The sequence below is a fragment of the Choloepus didactylus genome, chromosome 9 (genome assembly GCF_015220235.1).
Source record: "Choloepus didactylus isolate mChoDid1 chromosome 9, mChoDid1.pri, whole genome shotgun sequence".
NCBI classification, from domain to species: domain Eukaryota; kingdom Metazoa; phylum Chordata; class Mammalia; order Pilosa; family Megalonychidae; genus Choloepus; species Choloepus didactylus.
The window spans coordinates 81,351,510-81,379,160 of NC_051315.1; the positions used below are offsets into that span (position 1 = coordinate 81,351,510).

The following is a 27,651-nucleotide window of genomic DNA, read 5'->3' on the forward strand; positions in this document are numbered from 1 at the left end:
TCTGTAGGATTAGGGAAAGACGAGAAACATCAATTTATTAAAATGTCACCCCAGAAAAACTGAACCCAGAAAGTCAAGTATAACAAAAATAGACTTACTGTTTCGATTCACTTTTATTGTATAGTCAAATATATTCCTGAGAGGCTTCACAGAGAAACACACAGTCTCCCCAAATGGATTGACAATTATGGTTATTTCATTAGACTCCTTTGGTATCCAAAAGTTATGAATCACACATTTGATAAAAGTTATAATGGTTTCCGGATACTGGCATTTATGACTTTCTGTAATATGTACAATACTGAGCAGGCCTGAACTGGCAATTTTCACCTATAAAACATGAACAAACAAATCCATTAAAGACATAAGTAAAAGCTTCCTAAAAACGAGCAGAGGAGTAAAGAGAACCCAGAATTGGCTGAGTGAAGAGCACTCAGGTACAAATGAGCACAGTCTGCTCCCAAGAACGAGACCTGTGTTTAGTACCAAACACACACCAGACCACACACACTTCTGAAAGTGAATGTTTTGTCTCCTGGATTGTGATAGACTTAATTCCTTCTTCTAGCAAGTTACTATGGCTAAGGGACATGTAAAAAGGATAAGACAGAAAGCAACAGATAGCAAACTACTTGGTAATAAACATAACGAAAACAGGGTTTACATCTCCACTGTGATTAAGAAAAACCATTTCCTTCTTCTGTATCAGTTGAGCACATATAATTCAGGCTTCTGTCACCACGCTTCCTGAAGAAGCACCAGAACCCAACCTTGGGTCCTATGCAAATCTCACAATGGCAAGCAGATGGTGACAACCCACTGATCATTACGACTCTGCTGCTGCCCTTCTCTGCTTCTCTCTATATATATTCCTCTTCTTTGCCCAAGAAGAGAGCAACCTTGAAAAGGGTAGTGAAAGCACCAGCTTTGAATCTCAGCCATCAGATGACAGCACCATCTACCAGCCCCAGGTCATTCCCCCTCATCTCTCTCTCTTTTTTTAAATTCAATTTCATTGAGATATATTCACAAACCATATAATCATCCACAGTGTACAACTGTTCACAGTATACCATTATATAGTTGTGCATTCATCACAATCAATTTTTAATTCAATTTTATTGAGATATATTCACACACCATACAATCATCCAAAGTATATAATCAATTGTTCACAGACCACAATTTTTCAACATTTTCATTACCACACAAAAAAGAATAAAAACAAAAATTAAAGTAAAAAAGAACACCCAAAACATCTCATACCCCCATCCCTCCCTATTATTCATTTACTTTTTCCCTCATTTTTCTACACATCTGTCCATACACTGGATAAAGAGGGTGGGAGCCACAAGGTTTTCACAATCACATGGTCACACAGTGAAAGCTATATAGTTACATGATTGTCTTCAAGAACAAGGCTACTGGATTGCAGTTAAATAGTTTCAGGTATTTCCTTCTGGCTATTCCAATACACCAAAAACTAAAAAGGGATGTCTATATAATGCATAAGAATAACCTCCAGAGTGACCTCTTGACTCTATTTGATATCTCTCAACCACTGAAACTATTTTGTTTCGTTTTTCTTCCCCTTTTTGGTCCAAGAAGGCTTTCTCAATCCCACAATGCCAAGGCCAAGCTCATCACAGTGAGTCATGTCTCACGTTCTCAGGGAGATTTACACTCTTGGGAGTCATGTCTCACGTAGGAAGGAGGGCAGTGAGTTTACCTACAGAGTTGGCTTAGAGAGAGAGGCCACAAAAGCAACAAAAGAGGTACTCTGGGGGTGACCCTCAGACACAATTTCAAGTAGGTTTAACCTCTCCTTTGCGGTAACAAACTTCATGAGGGCAATCCCCAAGATAGAGGGCTTGGTCTTCTAAATTGGTAGTCCCCAGTGCTTGTGAGAATATCAGTAATTCCCCAGGTGGAGAAGTTTAATATTTCCACATTTTCCCCCAATCCCTCAAGGGGCTTTGCAAATACTTTTTTACTGTCTGCCAAAATTACTCTGGGATGTATTGCGGCTTCACACTAACCTGTACAAACCAACCAGATTTCACTCCCTATTCAAAGTTCCATGTAATTACAGCATTTGAATAAACTGACCATACAAGTTAAATTATAGTGTGCTACAAGAAATATAGATTTTGCACCTAATAAACATCTCTTTCTTTGGTCTCACACAGAAGTTGAAGTTTCAAAACACCTTCAATATCTTCCTTTACTCTTTAGTTTGATTTACCTTAGTCCTATCCAAGTTCATTTCATTCATCTCTCTAATTGAAGTCTGATCTCTTTTTCAGACTCTTTAACATTTGCTGTATGGGGTAATGCTGACATTCATAGCTGCTGGACTCTGGCTCTGAATCTCAGGTGTCACACAGATAACCAGCGTTCCAGGGACTGACCAGTTTATACACAAAGAGCTCAGCATCTCAGAATTTAGAAATAGCCATTACAACACAGGAATAGATGTAACTGCTGTAAGAGCTTATAATTTAGGAACCTTTACCATAAGCCTTTCCTTTATAACCTATGCTCTCAGTTTCAATTCTCAGAGTTTGCACATTATAGCTAGTCCATATTAGTGAGTTATTATAATGTTTGTGTTTTCATTTTTGGTTTATTTCACTCAACATACTATCCTCAATTCCATTCACCTAGTTGCATACTTCACAACTTCATTCCTTCTTGTAGCAGCTCAATATTCCATTGTATGTATACACCACAGTTCTCCATTCCGCTCATCAGTCCATGTACCCTTAGGGCACCCCTATCCATTGTGAATCGTGAATACTAACACCACAAACCCTACTGGGCAAATGTCCATTCGAGTCCCTCTTTTCAGTTCTTCCAAGTATATACCCAATAACAGGGTTGCAGGACCATATGGCAACCCCATGAATAGCTTCCTGTGGAACCACCACACTCTCCTCCTTATGGGCTGCACCATTCTACTTCCCTACCAATGGTGATTAGGCACATTCCACTCTCCACATTTTCTCCAGCATTTGTATTCCTCTGTTTATTTTTTAGACAGTTTTACTGATACATCACATATTCCATCCTAAGTAAACAATCAATGATTCCCTGTATAATCACATAGTTATGCATTCACTGCCATTATCTGTAAGAGGCATTTCCATTTCTTCCACAAATAAAGAGGAAGAAGCTAAAAAAAAAAAAAGAAAGAAAAAAAATGACAACTAAAAAGCAACAAAAGAAAAAATAAAATTAAAATACAATACAATAAAAAGCTCAGACAATAACACCAATCTAAGAATCCCATGCCCCTTCCATTTAGCTTTGGTATATTGCCTTTGTTATAATTAATGGAAGCATATTACAATGTTACCATTAACTGTAGACTCTAGTTTGCATTGATTTTATTTTCCCCCAAAACCATCCCATTTTCAACACCTTGCAAAGTTGACATTCATTTGTTCTCCCTCATGTAAAAACATTCTTATATTTGTACATTTAGTCACAATCATTGACTACTCTAGGTTTCACTAAGTTACACCATCCCAATCTTCATATCCTATATTTCCTTCTGGTGTCCTACATGCCAGTAACCTTTCTCTTTCAACTATATGCACAGTCATCTCTGTTCAATGTACTTACAATATTGTGCTACCATTACCCAGTATTGTGCTATCCATTTCTGGATCTATATAATCAATCCTCTTGAAAATTCTGTACTCCTTCAGCATCAAATGCCCAATCTTTACCCTTTTTCTATCCCCTGGTATTTTCATTTCTATACTCTTCTCCAAACCTCTCTCTCCAGTCTTTTCCTGTCTGCCTGTAGCACTCCCTTTAGTATGTCTTGTAGAGGAGGTCTCCTGGTCATGATCAATCTCAGTATCTGTTTATCTGCAAATATTGTAAACTCTCCCTCATCTTTGATGGACAGTTTTTCTGGATATAGGATTCTTGGTTGGCAATTTTTCCTCTTTCAGTATCTTGAATGTATCATACCACTACCTTCTTGCCTCTGTGGTTTCTATTGAGAAATCTGCACTGTCTTATTGAGATAACCTTATATGTGATGGATTGCTTTTCTCTTGCTGCTTTCAGAATTCTTTCTTTGTCCTTGACATTTGACAATCTGATTAGTAAGTGTCTTAGAGTAGGTCTATTTGGATCAATTCTGTTTGGGGTACACTGTGCTTCTTGAACCTATAATTTTATGCCTCTCTTAGAAGTTGGAAAATTTTCATTGATTATTTCTCTATTATTCTTTCTGCTCCTTTTCCCTTCTCCTCTGGGACATGTATAACAAGTATATTTGTGCACTTCATGTTGTCATTCAGTTCCCTGAGCCCCTGCTCCTATTTTTCCATTCTTTTCCCTATCTGTTCTTTCATGTGTAGCTCTTCAGATGTGTTGACATCTAGTTCTGTAATCCTTTCTTCTGCTTCTCTAAGTCTGATGTTGTATGTCTCCATTGTGTTTTTTATCTCTTCTATTGTGCCGTTCACCCCCATAAGTTCTGCCATTTGTTTTTTGGAGCTTACAAACTCTTCCTTATGGTCACCCAGTGTCTTCTTTATATCCGCCATCTCTTTTGTCACATTTTCTTTCAACTCGATTTTATTTAGATTTGTTTGAACATCTTTAATTAGTTGTTTCAACTCCTGAATCTCAGTTGAAGTATTAGTTTGTTTCTTTGATTGGACCATATCTTTGTGTTTCCTGGTGTGGCTTGTGATTTTTTTGCTGTCTAGGCATCTGATTTTCTTGATTAGTTTAGTATGGAGGTTGTTTTTTCTCTTTTGCCTTGGGTTTTCTTGTTGGTTTTCTGTGATCTCTGTATTTCTTTGTTTCTCTTACTGGTCAGTTGCCAGATTAGCTCTGCCCCCAGTCTTACCCCCAAATCAGGCACCCACAATGGCCTGCCACAGGGATGGGAGGTAGGCACTGCACACCTCAGCAAGTTCTCTGTGTGTGGTGATGGCTCTGCTGGCTTCCAATGCTGCTCTGTTTTCTACTGTTCAGCAAGACCTGGGTTTGTTTTATAGCCCTGCTTTGACAGTTGGGTTGTCTGTATTTCTCAGCCAAAACCAGGCTGAGTTTATGTGCAGGGCATACAGACCAGCTTCTATGGTCCTACTAAAGAGTCTGGAGCATCTTTTTTTAAAGTGTTTTTTTTCCCTTGCACTTTCTGGACTTCCATCACAAGGTGCTGTTCGATAACTTAACGGTTCTCAGAGGCTGCTTTGCCTCCAAGCACAGGCTACATGTACACGAGTAAGCTGAAACTGCAGGATCCCTATGCCCCTACTTTGCTGGCCAAAATCTGGCTCAATGTGGGTACTCCCTCAGCTAACCCAGTACTCCAGTTGTCCCCAAGGTAAGGATATAGCCACTGGCTGCTGCTTCCCTCAAAGGTGGGGAAGGGTTTTCAGACCTAGTGCTAGAAATGTAGTCTCTGTCCCCAGGTCTTCAAACAGTCAGGTTGTCTCACTGTTATGAGAGATTTTAAAATCTGTGTCCCTGGTGGGAGGGTTCCCATCTGCTGATTCTGTGCCTTTTCCACACTGAGCCCGAGTGAGGGGGAGGGGAGAGGACCAGCTGGTCTGGGATGGAAGATTCCTACCTGATATTTTTTCTCTTTCTCCAATTCAGCATCTGCAGGGTCTTTCTCTAGTCTATATCCTCCTCCAGAATTTCAACCAATTCAGAACAGTCCTTTTTTTTAGTTGAATCTCTGGAGGAGTTTTAATAGCTGTTTACATCACCATGTTGTCAACGTCACCCCCTCCCCCCCATTTCTCTTTGATTTTAGCTGCTGGCTCACTGTTGCTTCCTCTCCACTACTACTCCCTGCCCTACTTCTTGAGGGTTTAAAAATATATGATATATACACCAAAACTCCTTCCAATGCCCTGGCCTCTCAGTTCCTTGAATTCCCCTTTTATTCTCTCACCCTCCACCCTGCCTCAGCTAATCATTCCCACGGTCATACTCTAGGCCTTGTTAGTCCCAAAACTGCAGCCCCTCCAAATGCTGTTTCATGCATCCCACTGGCTGACCACTACCCCCATCTTTCCAGCTGCTCCCTCTTGCACCCTGACCCAGTATGTCTTTGATACCACCAAAGATCCAATTATCTTCCCACTGTTCCTCACCCCTTGATGTCCTCAGCCCCTTCTTTCCAAGTTAAATTTCCCAATCTGTCATTATAAATGACTCCTTTGCTTGAATCCTTTGCATATCTTTTGCTTTGACACACTCACCTGCAAAATCATACCTTGGTTAAATACAATTCTCCACCTTCTCCACTCTTGCATTTGTACTACTGAATGTGCTGGAGAAACCCACACTGGTTTCACTTCAAATCTATGACTACAAACCTTAAGTGGGTCTTGAAAGCTGAGACAATCATACTGCACACTGTTGCCCATTTACTCTTCCACTCTCTTCAACAATGATTTCAAAACTTTTCCTTCCTCAATACCCCAACAGCTGCTCCCCATCCTTACCTGTCATTCTACCTTCCTGCTTCTCTATAATAATGGATGAAATCAGAAGAGAATGTCCACTGGCTCCTTCTTCCACATCCACCCACCTGTTAGCATCTGCAGGGACATGCTCTGCTTCCTTCCTGTTTCCAGAGAGGAAATTTGCATGTTCTGTTCTAAAGGCAAGCCCCAGATCTGGGCACTGAATACTATCTATTTCTGCCTACTCAAAGGCATCCCACCAGCATTCCCTCCTCTCTCTCTCTCAACTCTCTACAAGATCTTTTTTTTAATCAACACAGATATTTTTCCCATTAAAAACACAAAAACAAAAGCATTCTATCAACCCCAATTGCCCCTCCAGCTATCATCCCATTTCTTTGCTTCAGGTTGCAATAAAAGTTCCTTTAAGAAATGTCTTTATCTGCAGCTTGCAATTCCTCTTCTCCGTCTCTCTTCAAAGCACTCCAAATAGGCCTTTGCCCCCAAAGGGTTTATCAAAACTGCCCTTGACAAGCTTACCAATGCCCTCCACATTGCTAAATTTAATAGTCAATCAATTCTCAGTCACCTTACTTGACCCATCAAGGGCATCTGGCACTCCTTCTTTTTGTTACATTTTCTTCCCTGGGCTTCCAGGATATCACACTTTCTTGGTTTTCTTCCTTTTTCACCGTTGCTCTCTCTCTCTCCTCTGATGGCTCTTTCTTTCTCCCAGGCCTCTTAATATCAGTCTGACCCAGGCTCGATTATTGGGCCTCCACTCCTTAGTGAGCACATCAAGTTTCATGGCCATAAGTGCCTACTATATTAACATACATTGCTCTTTACTTTTGCAAAAAGAAACATAGGAAAGACATACCAGAAATTAATAAGACTGATTATCAACAGAGATTGGATAGAAACTGGGTAGCAGGGATGAGGGGGAGTAAAAAAAATACCTTTCTGTAAGTTATGACTTATGAGCAATGTTAATGCTGTACATATTCAAAAATGATGATAATAAAATCAACCAGGATGTGGAAAAATCCTGAAATGGAATACAGACAGAAACAAACCTAACTATATTTCAAATGAATAAAATAACCACATTGAAGGGAAGTACTTGGTGGGAAGAAATTAATCTAAGAAACTTCTGAGCAAGACTATGTACACTCAATCTACAGATAAAAATATACTGTAAACAAATACTGAATTCCAGTTTCTAGGTTTGTCTGTCACAGTGGTATGGCTTAGCAATTCTGAAACTACTTTCATATTCTAGGATTAAGCAAATAAATATCTTGATGCTAATGGGAACCAGGTTTCTCATTAACAGAGAAGGGAGTTACAAATATGGAAAGGGGGAAGACTAGAACAAACTCAGAGGTTTGCAGAGCTCAGAACTCATTGTTTTTGATAGTTAGACAGACAGATAGGTGTCAGAAATAGATATGTATATAGGTGTATGGGTGTGTATGTGTGTGTGTACACACATATGATAATGATATGCCAGTAGCCATAAAACACCTAGCACCAAGTTCTGAAAAAATTATTCCAGAGCTGGGTCTAAGAAAGTACAAGATAAGCCAGGAACGTCTTATTGCCAGAAAGTAAAGAAGTGTTTTTACAAAATGGTAAAGACAAATTAAAAGGACACAGCTTGTTTGAAGGGGCTCCTACTGGCCAAATATGGGACAATCTGAGTATCAAAATAAATAACGAGAGTACAGGTTTGTAGTCTACTGAATGGATTAGCAATCCCTGAGACTATATGGATGTAAATAAACAAACAAACAAACAAATAAATAAAACTCTAGCTTACAGAAGAATGCCAACAAATAAATGCAGAAGAAATAATGGCATTAGAAAATCAGCATTTGACAAACATCATGACAATTGATTCAGACAAGGATCATCAATGGATGATAAAACTGATGGCTGAAAAGTTTGATGAGGAATAGGATATCTACACACTGTCAAATTATCTTCTCAAAACACTCATTCATTATAAAGTATAAAGAGTAATTTATAGTGGAACAACCTAGCAGATACTACCTTAACCAAGTGATCAAAGTTTGTATCATCCATAATGGTACAAATCAACATCATGTGCCTCCTGTTATAATGCTCTAGCTATTCCCTTAGCCCAGAATATTCCCCCACCCCCACCCATATTCTCTTGGGTACCTTGTTCACATCCTTGAAATCTTTCTCAAATGTCACCTTCTCAATAAGAAATACCCTAACCATTCTTTTTAACAAAGCAACTTGCCCCCTACTCTCCACCTCTCAATCCCACTTATCTTACTTTATATTTTCTTTTTTCATAGCACTTAATAGTTTTACAATTTTCTTCTCTATTATGTTTATGGTTTATTATCTGTCCCTCCTCACTTGCCTCCTTGCTCCAACATAAACATCCATAGTGGCAGGAATGTGGTTTATTCACTGATGTATTCCAAAAGCGTAGAACAGTTCCTGCTACTTATATTAGGTGCTCAATACATATTTGTTGAATGTTGTGTGAAGGAAAGTACTAGGCTTCTGAAAGCAACTGCTATCTTGTCCATACCTAGGATTAGAGGTAATTCCAGAATTTTTAGGGAGAGACCTGGGATAGCAATTATTTTGTAAAGTAGAAGGATGGGTGTTGTCTTGAGCTGTGCTTGAACAGCAAGCCCACTATATTCACTTAGACAGGATATTTATTTGAAGCGGCTTGGGGAGGAGCCGATGAAACGTATTAAGGAGTTCATGCTCCTCCAGACCAGCTACCCCTTGGAACCACTGCTTGTGATGCCCAAGCCCACTTTCATTCTGATACCAGCTCTGTATCATAATAAACCTATTTTCTATTCTTGAAATGGTATATTTTAATTCCCTGCCCCTAAGACATGATTTAAAAGTACCCCTTACCTTCACAGTTGACCACATGTATTTCCACTTCATTTGGGCATTTCGATTGTAGCAGTAACAATCTGACTCAGAAGTTGTAATTAAATCCATTTCCTTCAAAGTTTTACACCTTGGAACTAAGAAATGAGAAAGAAAATATATTTCTTAAATATTTAATTGCCCAGAATCTTATCTTTTTCATCCTCCACACACGCACACCTCCCACAGGGCTAATGGTGGCAGTTTTAACATTCTATGACCAACAAAGTCTTCTCCTCAGTAACTATAATACTTGAGCATTTCCAACCTAGTAGGAGAAAGACAAAAAATTACAGTCTGATATCAATATTCTTATGACATACAGAGGGAACTATCAGAGCACAGAGAACAGGCACTTTCACCATTCTGGAGCAGAGGGCAAGAAGGGAGAGCAGCTTCCCAGATGACAAGTGAAAGGCACTCTAAAGTATAAATAGAAAGCAACATGATGGAAGTTGGGAACCAGAGGTATGGGTATGGAAGTGTATACACTATCATGGCAATGAGAGAAATCATGTTAGTGATTCAGCCAATCACAAGGATGGAGTGTAAAGAATATCTGAGGACACTTCAACACCTGGAACTAGAGAGGTAAGCAGTGGGCACTACTACACTAAGGAATTCGGACTTCATCTTGAAAGCAGAGCACGGAAGAATTTTAAGTAAGGATGAGTCCCAGCAGGAAACTGCAGACACTCAAAAGGGTTTAAGTGAAAAGAGTTCAGAGAACGTGTGGGCAGGATTAAGAGAACCCGTAAGGCACCGTGAAGCTCTCAGGGACCAGCAATAGTAGGAAACCTTTATCACCCTAGGCTGGAACCCACAATGGGAGGTCCTGATGTCACTGAAGCTAGTAGAACCAAGAGAACAACAGTCGAAGGCAATGCTGTCACTGCCAGAACATCAGTGAAATGGTGAGGGGATAAGGTACCTCAACCTCTGTCTCCTGTCCTCTTCCCAGTGCTTCTCACTGGTTAAACCCAAGAGAAGTCAGAGGGCAAAGAGGCCCAGGTGATGCAGTTCACAGAGATCAGCTTCCAGGCACAGAACAGAAAAGAGAAGGGCTGAGAATGAATCTGTGGGAACAAAGAATAACCAGCTCAGTAAGGAAGTGACAGGAGCACTTTTGTGTTTTAGAAAGAAAATTCTATTAGCAATGTGGAAATATTAGAGGGGAAGAAGACTGAAAGCAACTACCAAGGAGACTACTGAAGAATCTAAGCAAGAAATGAACTAAATGAGGAGGGAGAAGGAACAGATCAAAGACCACTGAGGAAGCAGAATAGACTTTGGAGATTTATTAGATGAGGGAGAATAAGATAACATGAAGGTTTCTGGTGAGGAGACAGATGGTGAGGCCCTTCACCCAGATGAGAAATAATGGAGAAAAAAGCAAGCTTGGAAAGGGAAGATGAGTTCAATTTTGGACATACTGAGTTTTGATTGGTGGGACTAAGTAATGATTGGACAGATCTGTAGCTCAGGAGAAATTTGGCTAGAGACAGATGTAGATACATAAATCTGTGTGTATATAAATATATGTGTGTGTTATATGTAATATATAAATACTATAAAGTAATACAACACAATATATAAAGTAATACAACACAATAAAATTACAGAGAGAGAGGTGCTGTAGTACAGTATGGACAATTAGGTTATTTCAATTGAAATGTGATATACCTTATTCGAGGTAGGTCTTAATCCCCTTACTGGAGCCCTTTAGAAAAAGATAGAGGACACATAGAAAAGGCCTAGAGAGCTCAGAGAAACTCAAGAAAAGCTGAGAGATGAGGACCCACCCACAGATACTGAGAAAGGAAGACAGTGAAGCCAGAAGATGGAAGCAATGAAACCCGGGAGAGAGGGACCAGCAGATGTTGCCATGTGCCTTGCTACCTGACAAAGGAGCCCAAGCTCGATTGTAACCAGTCTTCAGAAAAGGTATCATCCTGTTGATAACTTAATTGGGAAATTTTCACAGCCTTAGAACTGTAAATTTGTAAGCTAATAAATCCCCATTGTTAAAAGTCATTCCATTTCCAGTATATTGCATTCTGGCAGCTTTAGCAAACCAAAAAAGGTGGCTATATAAAGCAGGTAAGTTACAGGAGGACCTGGTATATTCCATTGTGACACTGTCAAATTATTCAGTCTTCACTCTTAACATTGTGAGGAAATGCCTAAATATTTATACTTACAAACAAATTTACAGAGCTTGAGAGTCTGAGAAGCAAATAAAGAATACAGTTTAAAAGGTGGTTTCAAAAAGATATGAGAAGAAAGCTCTTAGGGGACCTCTGTTAAATACAGGATTCTAAAAATTACAAATGCATTCCTGCATGGTCTATCTATACACTAGAGTCGGCAACAAAATGCAGAACCAGTGCTACCAAAACACAAAACAACCATTGCTGAGGTACATTCTTGGGTATATCTGAGATGCAAATGACTCCCAGTCAAGGCTACACAAGGAAAAGGGCATTGCGGGACATCAAAGTGCTGGCAGCTTGCTATATAAAAGATGAATGTCAAAGAAGGCAGCACAGAAACTGGAAGAGCCTGAGTAAACTGTGATGAGAATACATTAAAACGCATTAAAGCCCTCAGCTAGTGAACAGCAGAGGTGGGACTAGAACAAGGCCTCCTGACCCGCCTTCCTATATCCCATGTTCTGCCTCTGCAGGCCTCCTCTGGGGTCTCTGAGAGGAATGAGGGCAAACATAAGTGGCTAGAGTTGAGAGCTTTATACTGGGAGTTCTGAATTTTGGAGCGGAATGCCTACCTATCACTGGAGTGCATTCCAGCTGGGCAAGGCAAGAGCAGAGCCCCAACAGCCCCAGATGCTTAGAAGAACTTTACTTACAGCCAGTTCTTCAGGGTTACTCCTAAGTTTGTGCAATGCTCTGGTGGTGGCTGTTTTTGTCAGTGCCTCCAGGGCCCCTCACTGTAATCCCTCTCCTCGTGGACTCTGTTGCTTCAAGGGCTTGAATCAATTGCCAGAACAGTGAACTACTCTAATGTTAGTGGTCCAAAGGGACATCCTTCGTGGGCCCTGAGCTTTGCAAATAAATGCTACCTTCACATAAGGTTTCTCCATTTGGTTCCAAGACTGTCTCCTAAATCATTTGATACTAGTAGCTCTAAAATAAGACCAATTTAAGTACTGAGCAGTTAATTTCCACAGCTAACTGCCAGCCCTTTGATATCCTAGTTTTAGTTTGAATTTATGACTAACTGTTTCTCTGTTGTCCGAGCTGCTGCCACCTTGCCTGTGGATTACTGTTAATAGCCTACTAGCTGAGGTTTCTGATTCCAGAATTTCCCTGATTCCTCTCTACAGCCTATTCTCTGCTCAGCACATAGATCTTTTAAAAGCATCAACAGCAGCACATATTACCTGCTCAGAACCCTCCAAAGACTTCCCATTGCACACATAATAAAATCCACCCTCCCTTCCAAGGACCCCTGTGTACCTCGCCAACCTTTCTCTACACTTCCCCTACTGCTTCACCTGCTCCAGCCACACCTACCCTCCTGCTCCTCCTCAAAGTGCCAATCCCACTCCACTCAAGTTTTCATACTGCCCCCAAATCTTGACAAAGCTTGCTTCTTCTGGTAATTTATGCCTTTGCTCAAATGTCACCATTTCAAAAAGACCTTCTCTGACCCCACTGTCTAAAACAGCACATGCCAACCACTTTTACCCACTTTCTTCTTAATCAGCTTTATTTTTTCCTTCATATTATATATGAATTTGTTTATACTGCCTCCCCATGAAGTCAGAGTTCATTGCTGTATCCCAGCATTTAAAAAGCACTGAACTGAATATTTTTGTGTGTGAGGTGTCATTTGAGAGGATTAGTGGATTATTTGAGCATGCAAAGCCTAGCTGGTGAAAGTCGGGCCAATCTTCATGAGCCTTGCTAGTGCCAGTTAGTACCACAAAAGGAGGCTCCCTCTGGCCGTCCCTTGAGACAATATGATGTAATAGTACACTCTTTCCAATCTGTACCATCCTACCTAAAGAACCTGCAACACAATGAGGACTATTTGGAAACACATGGGCTACAGACATGGACCCCTTACCCTACCCCAATATCAATATACCTTTAACTGGAGCGTTGAGAGTTGTGCCTATTGGGCTAGAGACCCTTCCTCTTCTCCCCATCAGGAGAGGGAGTAGGGGGAAGCAAGAGGTGGCAGTAAGCTTGTTTTTGATTTACTCACATACGGTTAATCACTGTATTGTGTAAGGGATCTCCAGGATTACACCTTAGTCTTCAACCAGATTAAGGAAAGCACAGCTGGAATAAGTTGCCCTAACTAATGATACCTATGGGAACACTACAAAAAGCATGCTGCAAACAGTGTTCACCCTGGAATTCTCCAGAGTGGCCTCTGGCTTTTGAAGTAAAGCTGATACAGAGTTCACACAATATGTGAGAACAGAGGCACAGACAAGTTGTCAGCATTTTGTAGCGTTCTCTAGCTGCCATCCAATCTTATTGCTCCTGAGGTGAACACACCTCAATCAACTCACGCAAAAGTTCCTAAATATCTTAAGGACTAGAAACTCGTCAGCCACAAGAAGCCACAAGCCTCACTCCAAATAGATTCAAGTGAACCTTGAACCATGGGCTAGTTGGACTAGGCAAGAGACAGTGACTTGTGACAATCAAGACTGTCATCATAGCTGGACTACTGCCTTCCTAGAGAGAACTAGATATTTCCATCTTAGATTGACTATAAAGGTTACGTCTTTCCTAGACCTCTCCTCCCTTGAGCAACCTGCTTCTGGAGGCATTTCACTATGCAGTTTCTACTTCCTCTACCTCTATCTGAGTGTGGAAAATAGAAAATGTGGCCAGTTGGCTTATTTGCAATTTATCACCTGATTTACCCAAGTGAAGGCTATGAGGCTGCCTACATGTCTGTAGGTTTCTTTTACTCATGCTGCTCAGTCTTTGCTGGTTAATTCTTCTGGGATGGAACCTCCCATCAGTAGCTGTAGGCGAACACAAGTATATCACACCAACAATCTCCTTAGGATGCAATGATGAAAATAAAACAGACTTTCCAGGAACTTATAAAAATGTTATAATAATCACTCATTTAGTCAGAAGACAAGGATACTTGCCTAGGAAGAGCTACTGTTCCCACGTGACGCTGAAACATGTCCCTACGATGTTGGGTGCTCTATAACCTAGCTATTCACATCCTCAAACCTGATTCAGATCAGGAGAAAGATCTGGAAGTGTGGATTATCCCGGCTCTAATTTATTCTCAAGCATTTAGTAGTATCTGTGGGACCAACCCTGCATGCTATCCTCACTATGGCTACTCTAGGAAGGCTGTGTCTCCAAGCCCTGGAATGAGAATCTCCTTCCTTAACTCCTGCAGTCCTCAGCAGGTTCTCTTGATATTTTCACAACAAGCCTGACTTCTGGAGAACAGTGTATTTCTGGACATTTGTGCCCAAACTGCTAAGACAAGTACAAGAGCCATGTACTTTTTATATTATCAAAGGATACAAGTTAGGTTTACCTTAACCAGTGAGATCCCTTATTTCATTTTAAATACCAATCAATTAATAAATATTCAATTAATCTAATTTTAGGACTGCATGTCTTATATAAAAAAGACAGCTGCATATCATCTGCTTCAATTAACAAATTAAATTTAAAATTACTCCTCTGAAGTACTTTTGCCATTTATTAGTTTTCCTAAATGCATAGGATATATTTAAGCTAGAGTTTAGTCATACATAAAAATATTAAGTCAAAACTTCAGAAAGCAGCAAGGTAGTACTTAAACCTGCTTATAGAATATACTCAAAATGAAAAGTGCTAACTCTTGTCAAATCTTAGCAGATCTTAACTTTCAACATAAAAATATTTTAGCAACGCTCCTCCTAAAAACTTAACCCTTAGATGGGCCCTCATCTTCAGATGAGACTATTATAGAATACTATAATTACTTCTTAATGGAACCATTTCCCCTATTTAACCTGTAACTTTTTCTTTTAGGGAAATAGAAGGGGAGGGAGAAGAGTAGGAAAAAGACAAGAAAAAAAAACAAAAAAACCTTGCTTGTGAGAGCTCAAATGGAAGAAGGATTTCTCTTTCTCTCTTTTTTTTTTTTTTTGGTAAATTCTCATTTTCAAAGGAGTCAGCATGCAGTACAAAAGTTACACATTAACTTCTATATTCTATTAAACCCAGTTTTTAAAAACCTGACTTCGACAGAAATCTTGATTTTATTTTTCCAAGAACATGCATAAAAAACGAAACTGAAAGTAGTATATGCTAATGGTCTGATTTTAACTTCAAGCACAGATTGTTGTTCTCCACCGATGAATTTGAACTCTGTGGTTTCCAACAGCCTATCATTATGGTTTAAGCCTGGGAAACCACTTCAGTGGCCTGAACTTCATCTCAGGACATCACATGGTTTCCAGGGACCTCACCCATTGGTTGCAAACAGTGGATTGCTCTTAGCTTGAAGTTTCTCTTCCTCTCAGCAGACAACCACCTGCCCCTCCTGCATCAACTGCTTCTGACTTTCCTCCAAACAGGTGACAGAGAGCTGGCCTTGGTCTGGATGTTCTATATTCCACAGAAATTTAGAACAGGAAGGGCCCGTAAGTATTATCCAATCAAAGCCTCTTATGTTACAGACAGGCCCTACTCTATGGAAGGAAGTACCAGCTGTTCACCTCTGCGTTCCTCCATAGACTTTTAGATCAGCAATGATTCTTAGCCTTAGTCTAGCCCAGAGGCTCCAATACAATGTCATGAGCACAGTCGTGAACACACCTCAGGTTAAAGTCATTCTGTAATGGTGTCACTATAAGCCTACAGGTTCCCATTTTTCTTAGCTGTGGAAGAGAATTTTGTCAACTCAGTAGGCATCCTGCATGTCTCAGGCAGATTGGAAGCTTTGATAAGCATTTATATATGTCCCTAATAAACAAAATAGAGAAGGCAATTGTCAACACTAATGTGGTAAAGCAAAACTTGAAAAACATGGGGCTTGTTAGGGCAAATAAAAAGGGTTCCCCACTGAGGAAAATATTAGAAACCATTCAGTCAATAGAACATCTGCATTCTACTGACGAGAAAACTATAGTCCATAAAGATTATGTGTCTGGACCAAGGTTATACAAGTGGGTGGCTGAATGTAATGACTAAACTAGCACCCAAGGTTCTACTTCCAATTTTCTGGCTGCTGCAATGCCCAGAGACCCCACCCCCTACACAGATCAGTGTTTTATTCTTACTCTGAGCCTTCATTTCCTCATTTGTAAAACGGATATGTTAACAGTATCTACCCCCATAGCACTACTATGGATATTAAATAAGATAATGCAGTTAAAGCACTTTCAACACTGCCTGCCATGTAGTAAACACTCAACAAATGTCTGTTCAATGAAAGCTGGTAGGGAAAGGCTTCCCAAGGTCTAAGTCACATTAACAATCTCTTGGATTGACAGCTGTGGCAGAGTCTGGAAACTGCCTACCCAACATCCTTAGACAAGGAATGCCCAATTTGATTGCAGGAAGGACACATGCCCAGCTAAAAGATCGCACTTGGCAGCTTTCCTTAAAACCAGGTGTGGCCAGTGAGAGGAAAGGAAGTTGGAGATACATCCAGGAAATCCAATTTTAAAAGATTTTATGGGAAAAATGAAACACAGAGATGTTAAGCTCATAGCAAATTAATAGCAGTTCTGGATTAGAACTAGTTTCCTGCCTTCCCCCTCTGTGCCAAAATCTTGAGGTCACTCCATGGACTGCCTGTAACAACACTATATGCAGCTACCACATCTTATTTCCTATGTACCAGGCACTGGGCACACGTTAAAAAGTCACAATAATCCCAGGAGGAATTATCTGTATTTTACATGTCCAGTTAGGTGACTTACTCAAGGTCATACAGCTAAACTGGGGCTGTGGAATTTTGGTCTGATTATATAGACAAAGCTCTTACCTTCCTAGTGTTGTGTCCAAGGGAATTGCTAGACAGAGAAATAATAAGGTTTTCAATATAAACTGATAAAATGTACAAAAAGCCCTGTGCTGAAAGTCAAAGACCTAAATTCCAGGGTCAGCTGTGCCAGTGACCAGCTGTGTGACCTCGGACAAATCATAACATTTCTGAGCTTCGTTGCTTCCGTAAAACGAAAAAATCGGGCCAGCCTTTGAACTTCGCGGTGCTTCTGGCCTTAAAATCATAACCCGCCCAAGTGCTGCTGACAGAGAGACCAGGGAAGCCCAAGAAGGCGGGAAAGGAGGACCAGGCCTGTTCCCGCGCAGGCCGCACCCGCGGAGCGGCCCTCACTGAGAAAGGGAAGCGCCCACCCGCCTCCAAGTGCCTCTCCGCTGCAGGCGGGGAGCGCGCCCTCGGGGCGGCCGGAGACACTGAGCGAGTGCGCGCCCGCCGCCGGGTGCCCGCGATTACCTGACAACGCCTCTGCCTCCCGGCGCACCGCGCCTGCGGCCAGTGTAGCCGGGAACCACAGCCAGAGCAGCAGCCACCACGGGCTCGGGGGCGGCCGCATTCCACCCGAGAGTCAGCTCCGCGCGGCGCGGCGCGGCTGCGGCCCGAGCCCCTGGGGGGTGGGGGGTGGAGGGAAGCGCCGCAAATGGTGCGGGGCGGAGGAGGAGGCCGAGTAGACGGGGAGACCCGTACCCCGGAAGGCGGAGACCCCGCCTTCCCGGGGCGTAGGACGGGCTTCGGCCCTCGGTGCCGACTCCGCCCGCTTCCCCCGGACCCGGCCCGCTAAGGCCGGCGCTGCTCCGCTCGAGCATTTACGGCCCCTCCGGGCCTCCAGCAACTCCGGGCTTCCCACGCCTCCGGCGCCTCCCCGGCCTCCGGCGCCTTCGAGCCTCCGGACCTCTTGGCTTCGCCCTTCTTCCCAGGGAAGTTCAGGAACGTCCCACCGCTCTAAGTGCCCGGGAGTGAGGGGGAGGAATGGGAGCGACCTGAGTTTTGCCCAAAACTTGCCAGACCCGTGATCTGCGGAGGTTTGGGAAAGTCGTCAGCAACCATCTCCCACCCCCTTTATATAAATGAAATCCGTGCCTTTATTTTTCCTATGTTTTTCCATTTTGTTAGTAATAAGCAATAACAGATGGTAAAGTAGGTTGGTGAAATAACATTGATTTAATAACGTTGATTTATATGTCTAGGCTCATAAACACCACATTTCTGGGTATGAAAAGGCTGTAAAATGTTCCCTCACCAATCTTAGGATCCCTTACAATTAGATTGCGTCTATACAGTGTGTGTGTATATCTTAAAGTTAATTAGTATAGAATTTACAGCCTTGAATAAACAGTACTAAAAAAAAAGTGAGAGAGAGCCTCCTCAAATCCTGCGAAGCCATTCATGTGATTCAATATCCCATACTTCACTTACTATGCCAGACGGTCATTTCCTCTTCTCTAATTCTGGTCTTCTGCTGAGGTACCTCAGGGAACCCAATTGTGACAGAGATTGTACTCTAATTAGTACAAACATTTTTTCCTAAAGGTCTGAGTAGGGCCTACTAAAAGCTTTCCCTGGTCTCAAAGTTTAACCAACAACCCTTAAGTTCCTGGCACCATGTGTACACTCCGTGTGTGGCCTTCAGAAAGTTCATAAATTTCCTAAGGGACTCTTCAGAGGAATGATTTTTACAAATAAACTATCACTACTTAAAATTCCACCATGTCTGACCCCTGCAGACTGTCTCCAGAAAAGTGGCAGAGCCCTTGATCCTATTCTTCGTTGTGTTCCATTGAGAGGTGTGTACTTGCCTCTGGTTTGGCCCTCTTTTACCCACCTAACCACATTCATTTTGATTTAGTTTAATTTTGTATGGCACCATGGAAAGTGGCTAAAAGAAATGGGTGAATTCTTGAATAACAAATGTGTTTTCATGTAGCTGTATCTGGTAGAGGAATGAAAAAGTAAGTGGCAGGGTACCAAATTAGAGCAATAGGTAAAATGACATGCCTGCAGTAGCCGCTTAGTAAATATCTGTAAAGAAGCTAAATTGAAACACTGCATTCTTCTCTATGGCATAGCAATACATAGTTTTCTAGAGATAACAAGAGTGATAGGCTGCCCATTGGAAGACAATCATAAAATCCCACTCCACTTCCCAGAACCTTTTTTTCATAAGAAAACCTAATCTACAGGGGGAGGGGCAGGAAACACTACCATCAACAAGGCTCTGGCAAAGACCCACTGCTTGGGGGCGGGAGGGCACAGAAACACAAAGCTGCAGGAAATGCTCATGATCAGTGTCCTGAACTGATAGAAAGTAGAGGTCTGCTGCTGCTGGGAAACTGTCACTCAAGACACACCACAGATACAAGCAGGATTTGACTGCAGTGAGCAAGAGGAGGCAAGAATACTAGGAGAGCCCCACCTCCAAGCCTTAGGTGGTGGGACCTGCCTAAGGCTAAGGCTGGACTGGGAGTACTGAGAACCCTTTACCCCCACCACAGGACCAGGAGTATTGAGAACCCCCTACCCCCACCACAAGTCAAGCACCAGGAACCAGCAACGTCAGTGTGCTGTTGAGGAGCAGAAAGAGTGTGGAGAGATCCCTATGTCACACAGGCATAAAAACTGTGTCCCTGAAAGCTGAGGGACACTGAGAAAAACCTCCAATACTGTAAGGCCTCACACTAAAAACAAGGTAATAGCAGCCCACTGTTAGAGGAATCTGAAGCCTGGGGTGCACTGAAGGTAATAAATAGCAACAATAAAACTCAAATCAGCTTAACTCCTGACTAAATAGATTCAACCTAACATTAACCTGACACAAAAAGAGGCATGTACATTTCTGGGTATAAATATTATTTACCTCAATCCTTACTGTTCTTCTACACATGATATCCAGCAATATCAAATTTATTGAATTTTATTCAATAAAAAATTACAAGACTCCCTCACCCCTCAAAAAAAACAACAGGGAAAAATAATCTATTATTAAGAGAGGAAACAATCTATAGAGCCAAATTCAGAGATGACCCAGATTTTGGGACTATGACTAATATGTTAAAGGATCTAGTGGAAAAGGTAGAAAACATGCATGAACAGGCAGACAATTTCAGCAGAGAGATGCACGCTATTAAAAAAAAAAAGTGAAATGGATATGCTAGAAAGTCAGAACACATGAGAACTGAAAAATTCCTTCAATGGGCATATTAGTAGACTAAACACAGCTGGTGAAAGAACCAGTGAACTTAAATATAGGTCAATAGAAATAATCCAAATTGAAATGCAACAACAAAAAAAAAAAAAAAAAAAATGAAGGAAGAGAGGGATGAAGGAAAGGAAGGGGTATCTAAGAGCTGCAAAACAGTATCAAGTGGTTTAACCACCAAGTAACTGGAGTCCCAGAAGGAGAATAAGGAGAATGAGGCAAGGGAAACATTTGAATATATAAAGTTGAGAATTTTCCAAAATTATTGAAAGTCAAAGATAAAATCTTGAAGGTGGCCAGAGAAAAATGACACATTATACACAAAGCACCAGAGATAAGATAACGGCATACTTCTTGTCAGACACTACATAAGCCAGAAGACAAGGGAGTGCATCTTTAAAATACTGGAAGAAAAAATAATACTGTCAACCCAGAATTCTATACCCAGCAACAATATCTTACAAAATGAAGGCAAGATGAAGATTTTTTTTCACTGCCAGCAAACCTGAACTTCCAGAAATGTTAAAAAGAAGTTCTTCAGGGATGGAAGCTAGGATTCCAAGAGTGCAGAGCGATTGGCAGGTCAGGGTAGCCCCTTGCCTGGCTCCATGTCCCGGAACCTGCACACCATGCTCATTTTCAGTGGCTCTGTCTCCTTGATCGGTGTTGCCTTCCACCCCATCTTCTTCCGGCTCCTCATGCAGCAGGAGGAATACTGGTTAAAAGTGTGGTCTGATCCATTTGGCAGAAAATGAGAAGGCTGTCACCAACTCTGACTGTGAAAGTAGATATCTTCATGTTTTCAGTTCTGCAGCAAGTAAAAATCATCTCCGTGTGGAACGATGGCTGGAGCTGAAAGAGGAGTTTTAGGGGTGAGTATAACACCAGAAGGAAAGATAGAGGATAAAGACAGGAACTGTATAACTTAGTGAAACCCAGAGTGGTCAATGATGGTGACTAAATGTACAAATATAAAAATGTTACATGTGGGAGAACAAATGAATGTCAACTTTGCAAGGTGTTGAAAAAGGGATGGTATTGGGGAAAAATACAATCAAAGCAAACGGGAGTCTATAGTTAACAGTAATATTGTAACACGCTTCCATTAAATCTAACAAAGGCAATATACCAAAGCTAAATGTCTATGAGAGGGGGATATAAGGCAGGGGTATGAGATTCTTGGTAGTGATGTTGTTGTCTGGCATTACTATTGTATTGTATGGTATTTTAATTTTTTTTAATCTTTTTTGTTATTCTTTAAAAAAGTTTTTTTGAAGTAATGAATATGTTCAAGTGCTGATTGTGGTGATGAATGCACAACTATGATGATACTGTGAACAACTGATTGTACACTGTGGATGATTGTATGGTATGTGAATATATCTCTATAAAATTGCCGGGAAAGATCGAGCCTTGACCCGCAGCTTTGCTGGAGGCCACAGCCAGTCCCACAACCATGTTTCAGAACCGTGTTTCGCAACCAGTATGACAATGATGTCACTGTTTGGAGCCCTCAGGGCAGAATTCATCAAATTGAATATGCAACAGAAGCTGTCAAGCAAGATTCAGCCACAGTTGGGCTGAAATCGAAAACCCATGCACTGTTGGTTGCATTGAAGAGGGCACAATCAGAGCCTGCAGCCCATCAAAAAAAAATTCTCCATGTTGACAGCCATATTGGAATCCCAATTGCAGGACTTACTGTTGATGCTAGGCTGTTATGTAATTTCATGCACCAGGGGTGTTTGGATTCCAGATTTGTATTTGACAGACCTCTTCCTGTGTCTCATCTTGTACTGCGAATTGGAAGCAAGACCCAGATACCAACCCAACGATATGGCCGAAGAGCATATGGTGTGGGACTGCTCATTGCTGGTTATGATGATATGGGCCCTCATATTTTCCAAACCTATCCATCTGCTAACTATTTTCACTGCAGAGCTATGTCCATTGGAGCCCGTTCTCAGTCAGCACGTACTTACTTGGAGAGACGTATGTCTGAGTTTATGGAGTGTAATTTGAATGAACTGGTTAAACATGGTCTACGTGCCTTAAGAGAGACACTTCCTGCAAAGCAGGACCTCACTACAAAGAATGTTTCCATTGGAATCGTTGGTAAAGACTTGTAGTTTACAATCTATGATGATGATGATGTGTCTCCATTCCTGGAAAGTCTTGAAGAAAGACCACAGAGAAAAACACAGCCTGCTCAGCCTTCTGATGAACCTGCAGAAAAGGCTGATGAACCAATGGAAAATTAAATGATAAACCAGAATATATGTGTATTGTCATATATGTAGCAATGCAGGAACATGTACCAAAATGACAATTATCTATACTTTGAACCAAAAGATGCACAGTGGTGGAGGGGTTTGTTTTAGGAAGTGAGTTTTTTCCAAGTAACCTAATTGAAATCACATAATGGGGTGCTTTTTTTCTTTGAAAGGGGCTATATAATAATTTTCTAGAAAGTATAGGGTATCTGTACTACTGTTTTTATATGAAGAACCTAGGGTCTTTGTGGTTTTAAATTCAATTGTGAAATAAAATTGTTTCACCTGCAAAAAAAATTGCAGGGAAAAATATAAACAAAGGGAATACAAGTGCTGGAGAAAACAGAAAACATGGAGAGAGGGATGTACCTATTTACTGCTGGTGGGGAAGTAGAAGGAGTAACCTATCTGGAGGACAGTGTGGTGGTTCCACAAGAAGCTAAGTATGTGGGTGCCACAAGGTCCTGCAATCTCATTATGGCTATACACCTGAAAGATCTAAGAGCAGGGACATGAATGGACATTTGCACACTGGTGTTTATGGTGGCAGTATTTGTGATTTGTAATGGATGGAGTTGTCCTAAGGGTACATCTACTGATGAACAGAGTGGTGAACTGTGGTGTATGTTTACAATAGAATGTTGTAGAGCTGCAAGAAGGAATGAAGCTGTGAGACATGCAGCTAGGTGAATGGATCTTGAGTACAGCATTTGAGTGAAATACACCAGAAAAGAAAAAACAGACATTATAATGCCTCACTAACATAAACTCTGAGAATTGAATCTTAGAGCACAGCTTATCAGGGGAATGCTTATTGTAATAGTCCCTAGATTGTAAGCTCTTACAGCGGTCACATCTATTCCTGAGTTGTAACGGTTATCTCTAAATTCTGAGGTGCTGACCTCTTTGTGGATAACCTGGTTATACACAAGTTTGTGGATAACCTACCTGATTATACAAAGTTTTCTGGAACTTTCGGTATCTGTGTGACACCTGAAACTCAGAGCTATAGAGTGTGGCAGCTATTAATGTCAGTATTACCTCATAGAGCAACTGTTAAAAAAGCTGATAAAGAGTTCAGACCTCAATTAGAGACATGAATGATGCAGATCTGGTTAGGACTAAGGCAAATCAGACCAAAGGGTAAAGGTCGATACTGACTATGTTACAAAACTTCAATTTCTGTATGAGAATAAGGGAAGACATATTTATTTGGTGCAGGATCTGTATTTTCTGCAGCACACTAAATAATTTAACTTGTACAGTCAGTTTATTCAAACACCATAAGTACATGGAACTTTGAATAGGAAGTGAGATCTGGTAGGTTTGTACAGGTTAGTGTGAAATTCCAATATATCCCAAAGGAATTTGGGCAGAGAAGGAACTCACTGCCCTCCCCGCTACGTGGGACATGACTCCCCAGGGTATAAATCTCCTTGGCAATGTGGGACAGGGCTCCTGCGTATGAGAGTCTGGACATGGCATCATGGGATTGAGATAATCTTGACCAAAAGGGGGAAGTGAAATGAAACAAAGTTTCAGTGGCTGAGAGATTTAAAATGGAGTCCAGAGGTCACTCACTCTGGAGGGCATTCTTATGCACTACATAGATCTCCCTATAAAGGGATATCTATAGTATATTGGATATAGTGTATTCTATCAGTGTATTAGAATAGCTAGAAGGAAATAACCTGAAACTGTCTAACTGCAACCCAGTAGCCTTGATTCTTGAAGACAATTGCATAACTATGTAGTCACAGTCACATGGTGTGACTGTGTCATTGTGAAAACCTTGTGGCTCACACTCCCTTTGTCCAGTGTATGGACAGATAAGTAGAAAAATGGGGACAAAAATTAAATGAAAAATAGGGTGGGATGGGGGCGATGGAATGTTTTGGGTGTTCTTTTTTACTTTTTTTTTTTTTTGGAGTAAGGAAAATGTTCAAAAGTTGATTCTGGTGATGGATGCACAACCATATGATGGTACTGTGAATAGTTGATTATGCACGTGGATGATTGTAGGGTATGTGAAAATATCTCAATAGAAGTGTATTATTAAAAAAGTTCTTCAGTCTGAAGGAGTATGATAGCAAAGGATTTCACTGGGCTAACCATGTTCCCTATCATCCTGAAGCAGCTGGATTGACAGACTGGTGGAATGGTCTTTTTTTAAAAATCAAATTAAGTTTTGTTGACATATATTCACATACCATACGATCAACCATAGTGAACAATCAACTGTTCATAGTACCATCACATAGTTGTGCATCTATGGCTGATTATATCTACAACCAAAAATGGTGATTCCCTTCAACAATGAAAGGAATCTCATCCAATCAGTTGGAGCCTTAAAGTTAGAACTGAGGATTTCAGCAGTCAGAAGGAACAATTTCTCTCTACTTCAGCCAGCCAGTTTCTCCTGGTGAATTCACTGTCACTTTCTTTGGAGTTTCCAAGCTGTGGCTTCTCCTAGGGAATTTAGCTTCACCTTCATCAAATTTCCAATATGTAGCCTGCTCTATGGGATTTGGATTTGCCAATCCCCATGGTCTCATGAGCCAATTCTTATAATAAATTACTTAAAATTTACATATATGTCTCCTGTCAGTTTTCTCTGGAGAACCCTGACTTTTACAGATAGCTAATACAACCCTTGTTTAACTTTCTCTAACAGCACTTAGACCCAAGGATTGGTTAGTTCTACTCACTGACGCTGCTCTGTTTCAATAATAATCTTTCTTGGTATCAAGGAATTGCAGGTGAGATATTTGGTTCGTCTTTGTACTCCAGCAAAACTTAAGCCTGGTTACTATTTTTTTCCCCAATAAAATCTACCAACTCATGCACACACAGTATGGAAAAGAATATGCTTAATCTTTAGTAAACTCTTCTTTAAAAGTCATGTTTCAGCTGTATAAAAAGGTATAGAATGCTTGGGTCAGAGTGTTGAAGGTGTTAACACATGAGTATCATGTCTAAGCTTTAAGGTGTTAATGGCAATGAGCCAAAAAGAGACATCAAGGAAGAAGGAGAAATACAGGGAGACAAAATCGGGAGTATGGTCTGATTTAGGAAAACTCTTAGGTCCTTTGACACCATCCTGTAAAATGCTTCCTTCTCATGAGCAGCTGGAATTTACAAATTGTGAATATTGCAGTCTATTGTTCTTAATTTACACCAAAATTTGTGGGCCTCTTTCTTGGCGATGAACAATACTGAGTAAATAAACCAAACTAACCAAATAAACAAAACATACCATAAAAACAGAACATCCACAGAATTTTCTGCTCAATGACTCCTGGTATTACATAAGCTTGCTTTCTATGTTTGCATTAGATAATAGAGAAAAAGCTTGCCCATCAGTGGATTCACTGAGGTGAGAAAGTTGTATTTGGGGTCACTATGAAACTTGCCTGGATGATGTAAAAAGATCATAACTGGATTTTAACGCAAGCACATAAATTTCTACACTAAAAGAGATGATTTTAAAAAGAACAGAATTCATCCCCTCTCTGAAGCAGTCTACCAATTGTGCCTACATATCTAGGCTGTGAATTCCTGCCAAACATCCCTTTGTACCCCTCTAGGACAGAATAACCCAAGGCAGCTTGGGTGATCTGGATCTCATAGATAGTGAAAAAGTTGATGCCCTTGCTAGAAGCTAGCAGTAGAATTGATAATAAGTGAAAGTTTAACACTGTAAATGCAGATTCCCAGGTCATACCTTCCAGAGATTCTGAGTTGGTCGGCCTGGGGGGGGGGGGGTGCTCAAAATGTGCCTTCTTACAACGTACCCCAAGTGATTTGGGATTTACTGGTTTCATGCTTGACAGTATGTATCATTTTGAGCAAGTTTGTAATCACAGCTAAACTATTGTGTATGCATTTTATGTAATTCGTATTACTATAACATGACAGTATCTTTATTGACAAAAACCCCACAATGTATAATAGAAAGCTCTTCCTTTAAGGTTATTTTAGTGACCCAAGTTCTTTGATTCCATTTGACTATTTCCATGTGGTGTGAAAAAGATTACAATTCAATCATCAGCCTCTGCATTTTTATTTCTAGAGTTCTTGTCCTTTATAGCTAATTAATTTTCAGTAATTGTCATAGAGCTATAATCAGTCACTATGAATCAGAAGTAAAATTCAAATCATTTCAGAAATTACTTAGGAGTTTTCACTTGGTTTCTAGGTAGAACATTTAATTAATTGAATTACATAATCGATTAGGCACTGTTCTACTACTTTGGGTTCTTTCATAAAGGAAGATTTAATCTGTTACTGCACTAATACCAGCCAATGTCATAAAGATTAGAGAGGGTATATATCATCATTTATTCCTTAAAATCACCATTTTTAGAATTTTACAAATCAAGAGACTGCCCAAGACTTCTCCATAAAGAAAAAGAATTTTTTTAAAAGTTGACTTGTTGGATCATGTTTTTCTTAGCATATTCATTTAGGAAATATTTTGAAATTGATTTGCCATAGTCTAGTTCAGTAATTTTAGTAATAATTAATTCATAGTGAAACTAAAAGAGTTATGAATGATATTGGGAAGGACTGGAATAAACATAACATTAAGAAATGGGTAATATATCCACTACACTAAATTGCCAAATCCCCTGGTAAAATACAATTGGTCAAATTCCTGTAAATTGAGAGAAGTGGAATTCTTTAGAGTAGAGGTTCTCAAACCTTGGTGGGGATAAGTCCCATCTCCATAGAGCCTTATTCTGCAAGTCTGGTGTTGCATGGCCTGGGAATCCACATATGATTCTAA

The 27,651-nt window shown here is 40.6% G+C and overlaps 1 protein-coding gene and 1 pseudogene across 1 annotated transcript in view; one reads left to right on the forward strand and one right to left on the reverse strand.

The window, feature by feature from the left end:
• The window catches only part of NEMP2 (nuclear envelope integral membrane protein 2), a 35,734-nt gene extending 17,524 nt beyond the window's left edge, over positions 1 to 18,210 (reverse strand). Inside the window, exons 1-3 of the mRNA XM_037849233.1 lie at positions 17,850 to 18,210; positions 9,369 to 9,484; positions 99 to 330 (exon numbers count right to left, since the gene is read on the reverse strand). Coding sequence (XP_037705161.1) covers positions 99 to 330; positions 9,369 to 9,484; positions 17,850 to 17,949 — 448 coding nt within the window. The 5' untranslated portion in view covers positions 17,950 to 18,210. The remainder of the gene's footprint in view (positions 1 to 98; positions 331 to 9,368; positions 9,485 to 17,849) is intronic.
• A 3,221-nt stretch (positions 18,211 to 21,431) lies between these two features.
• Positions 21,432 to 22,850, forward strand: LOC119543781 (annotated as a pseudogene).
• Positions 22,851 to 27,651: the final 4,801 nt, after the last annotated feature.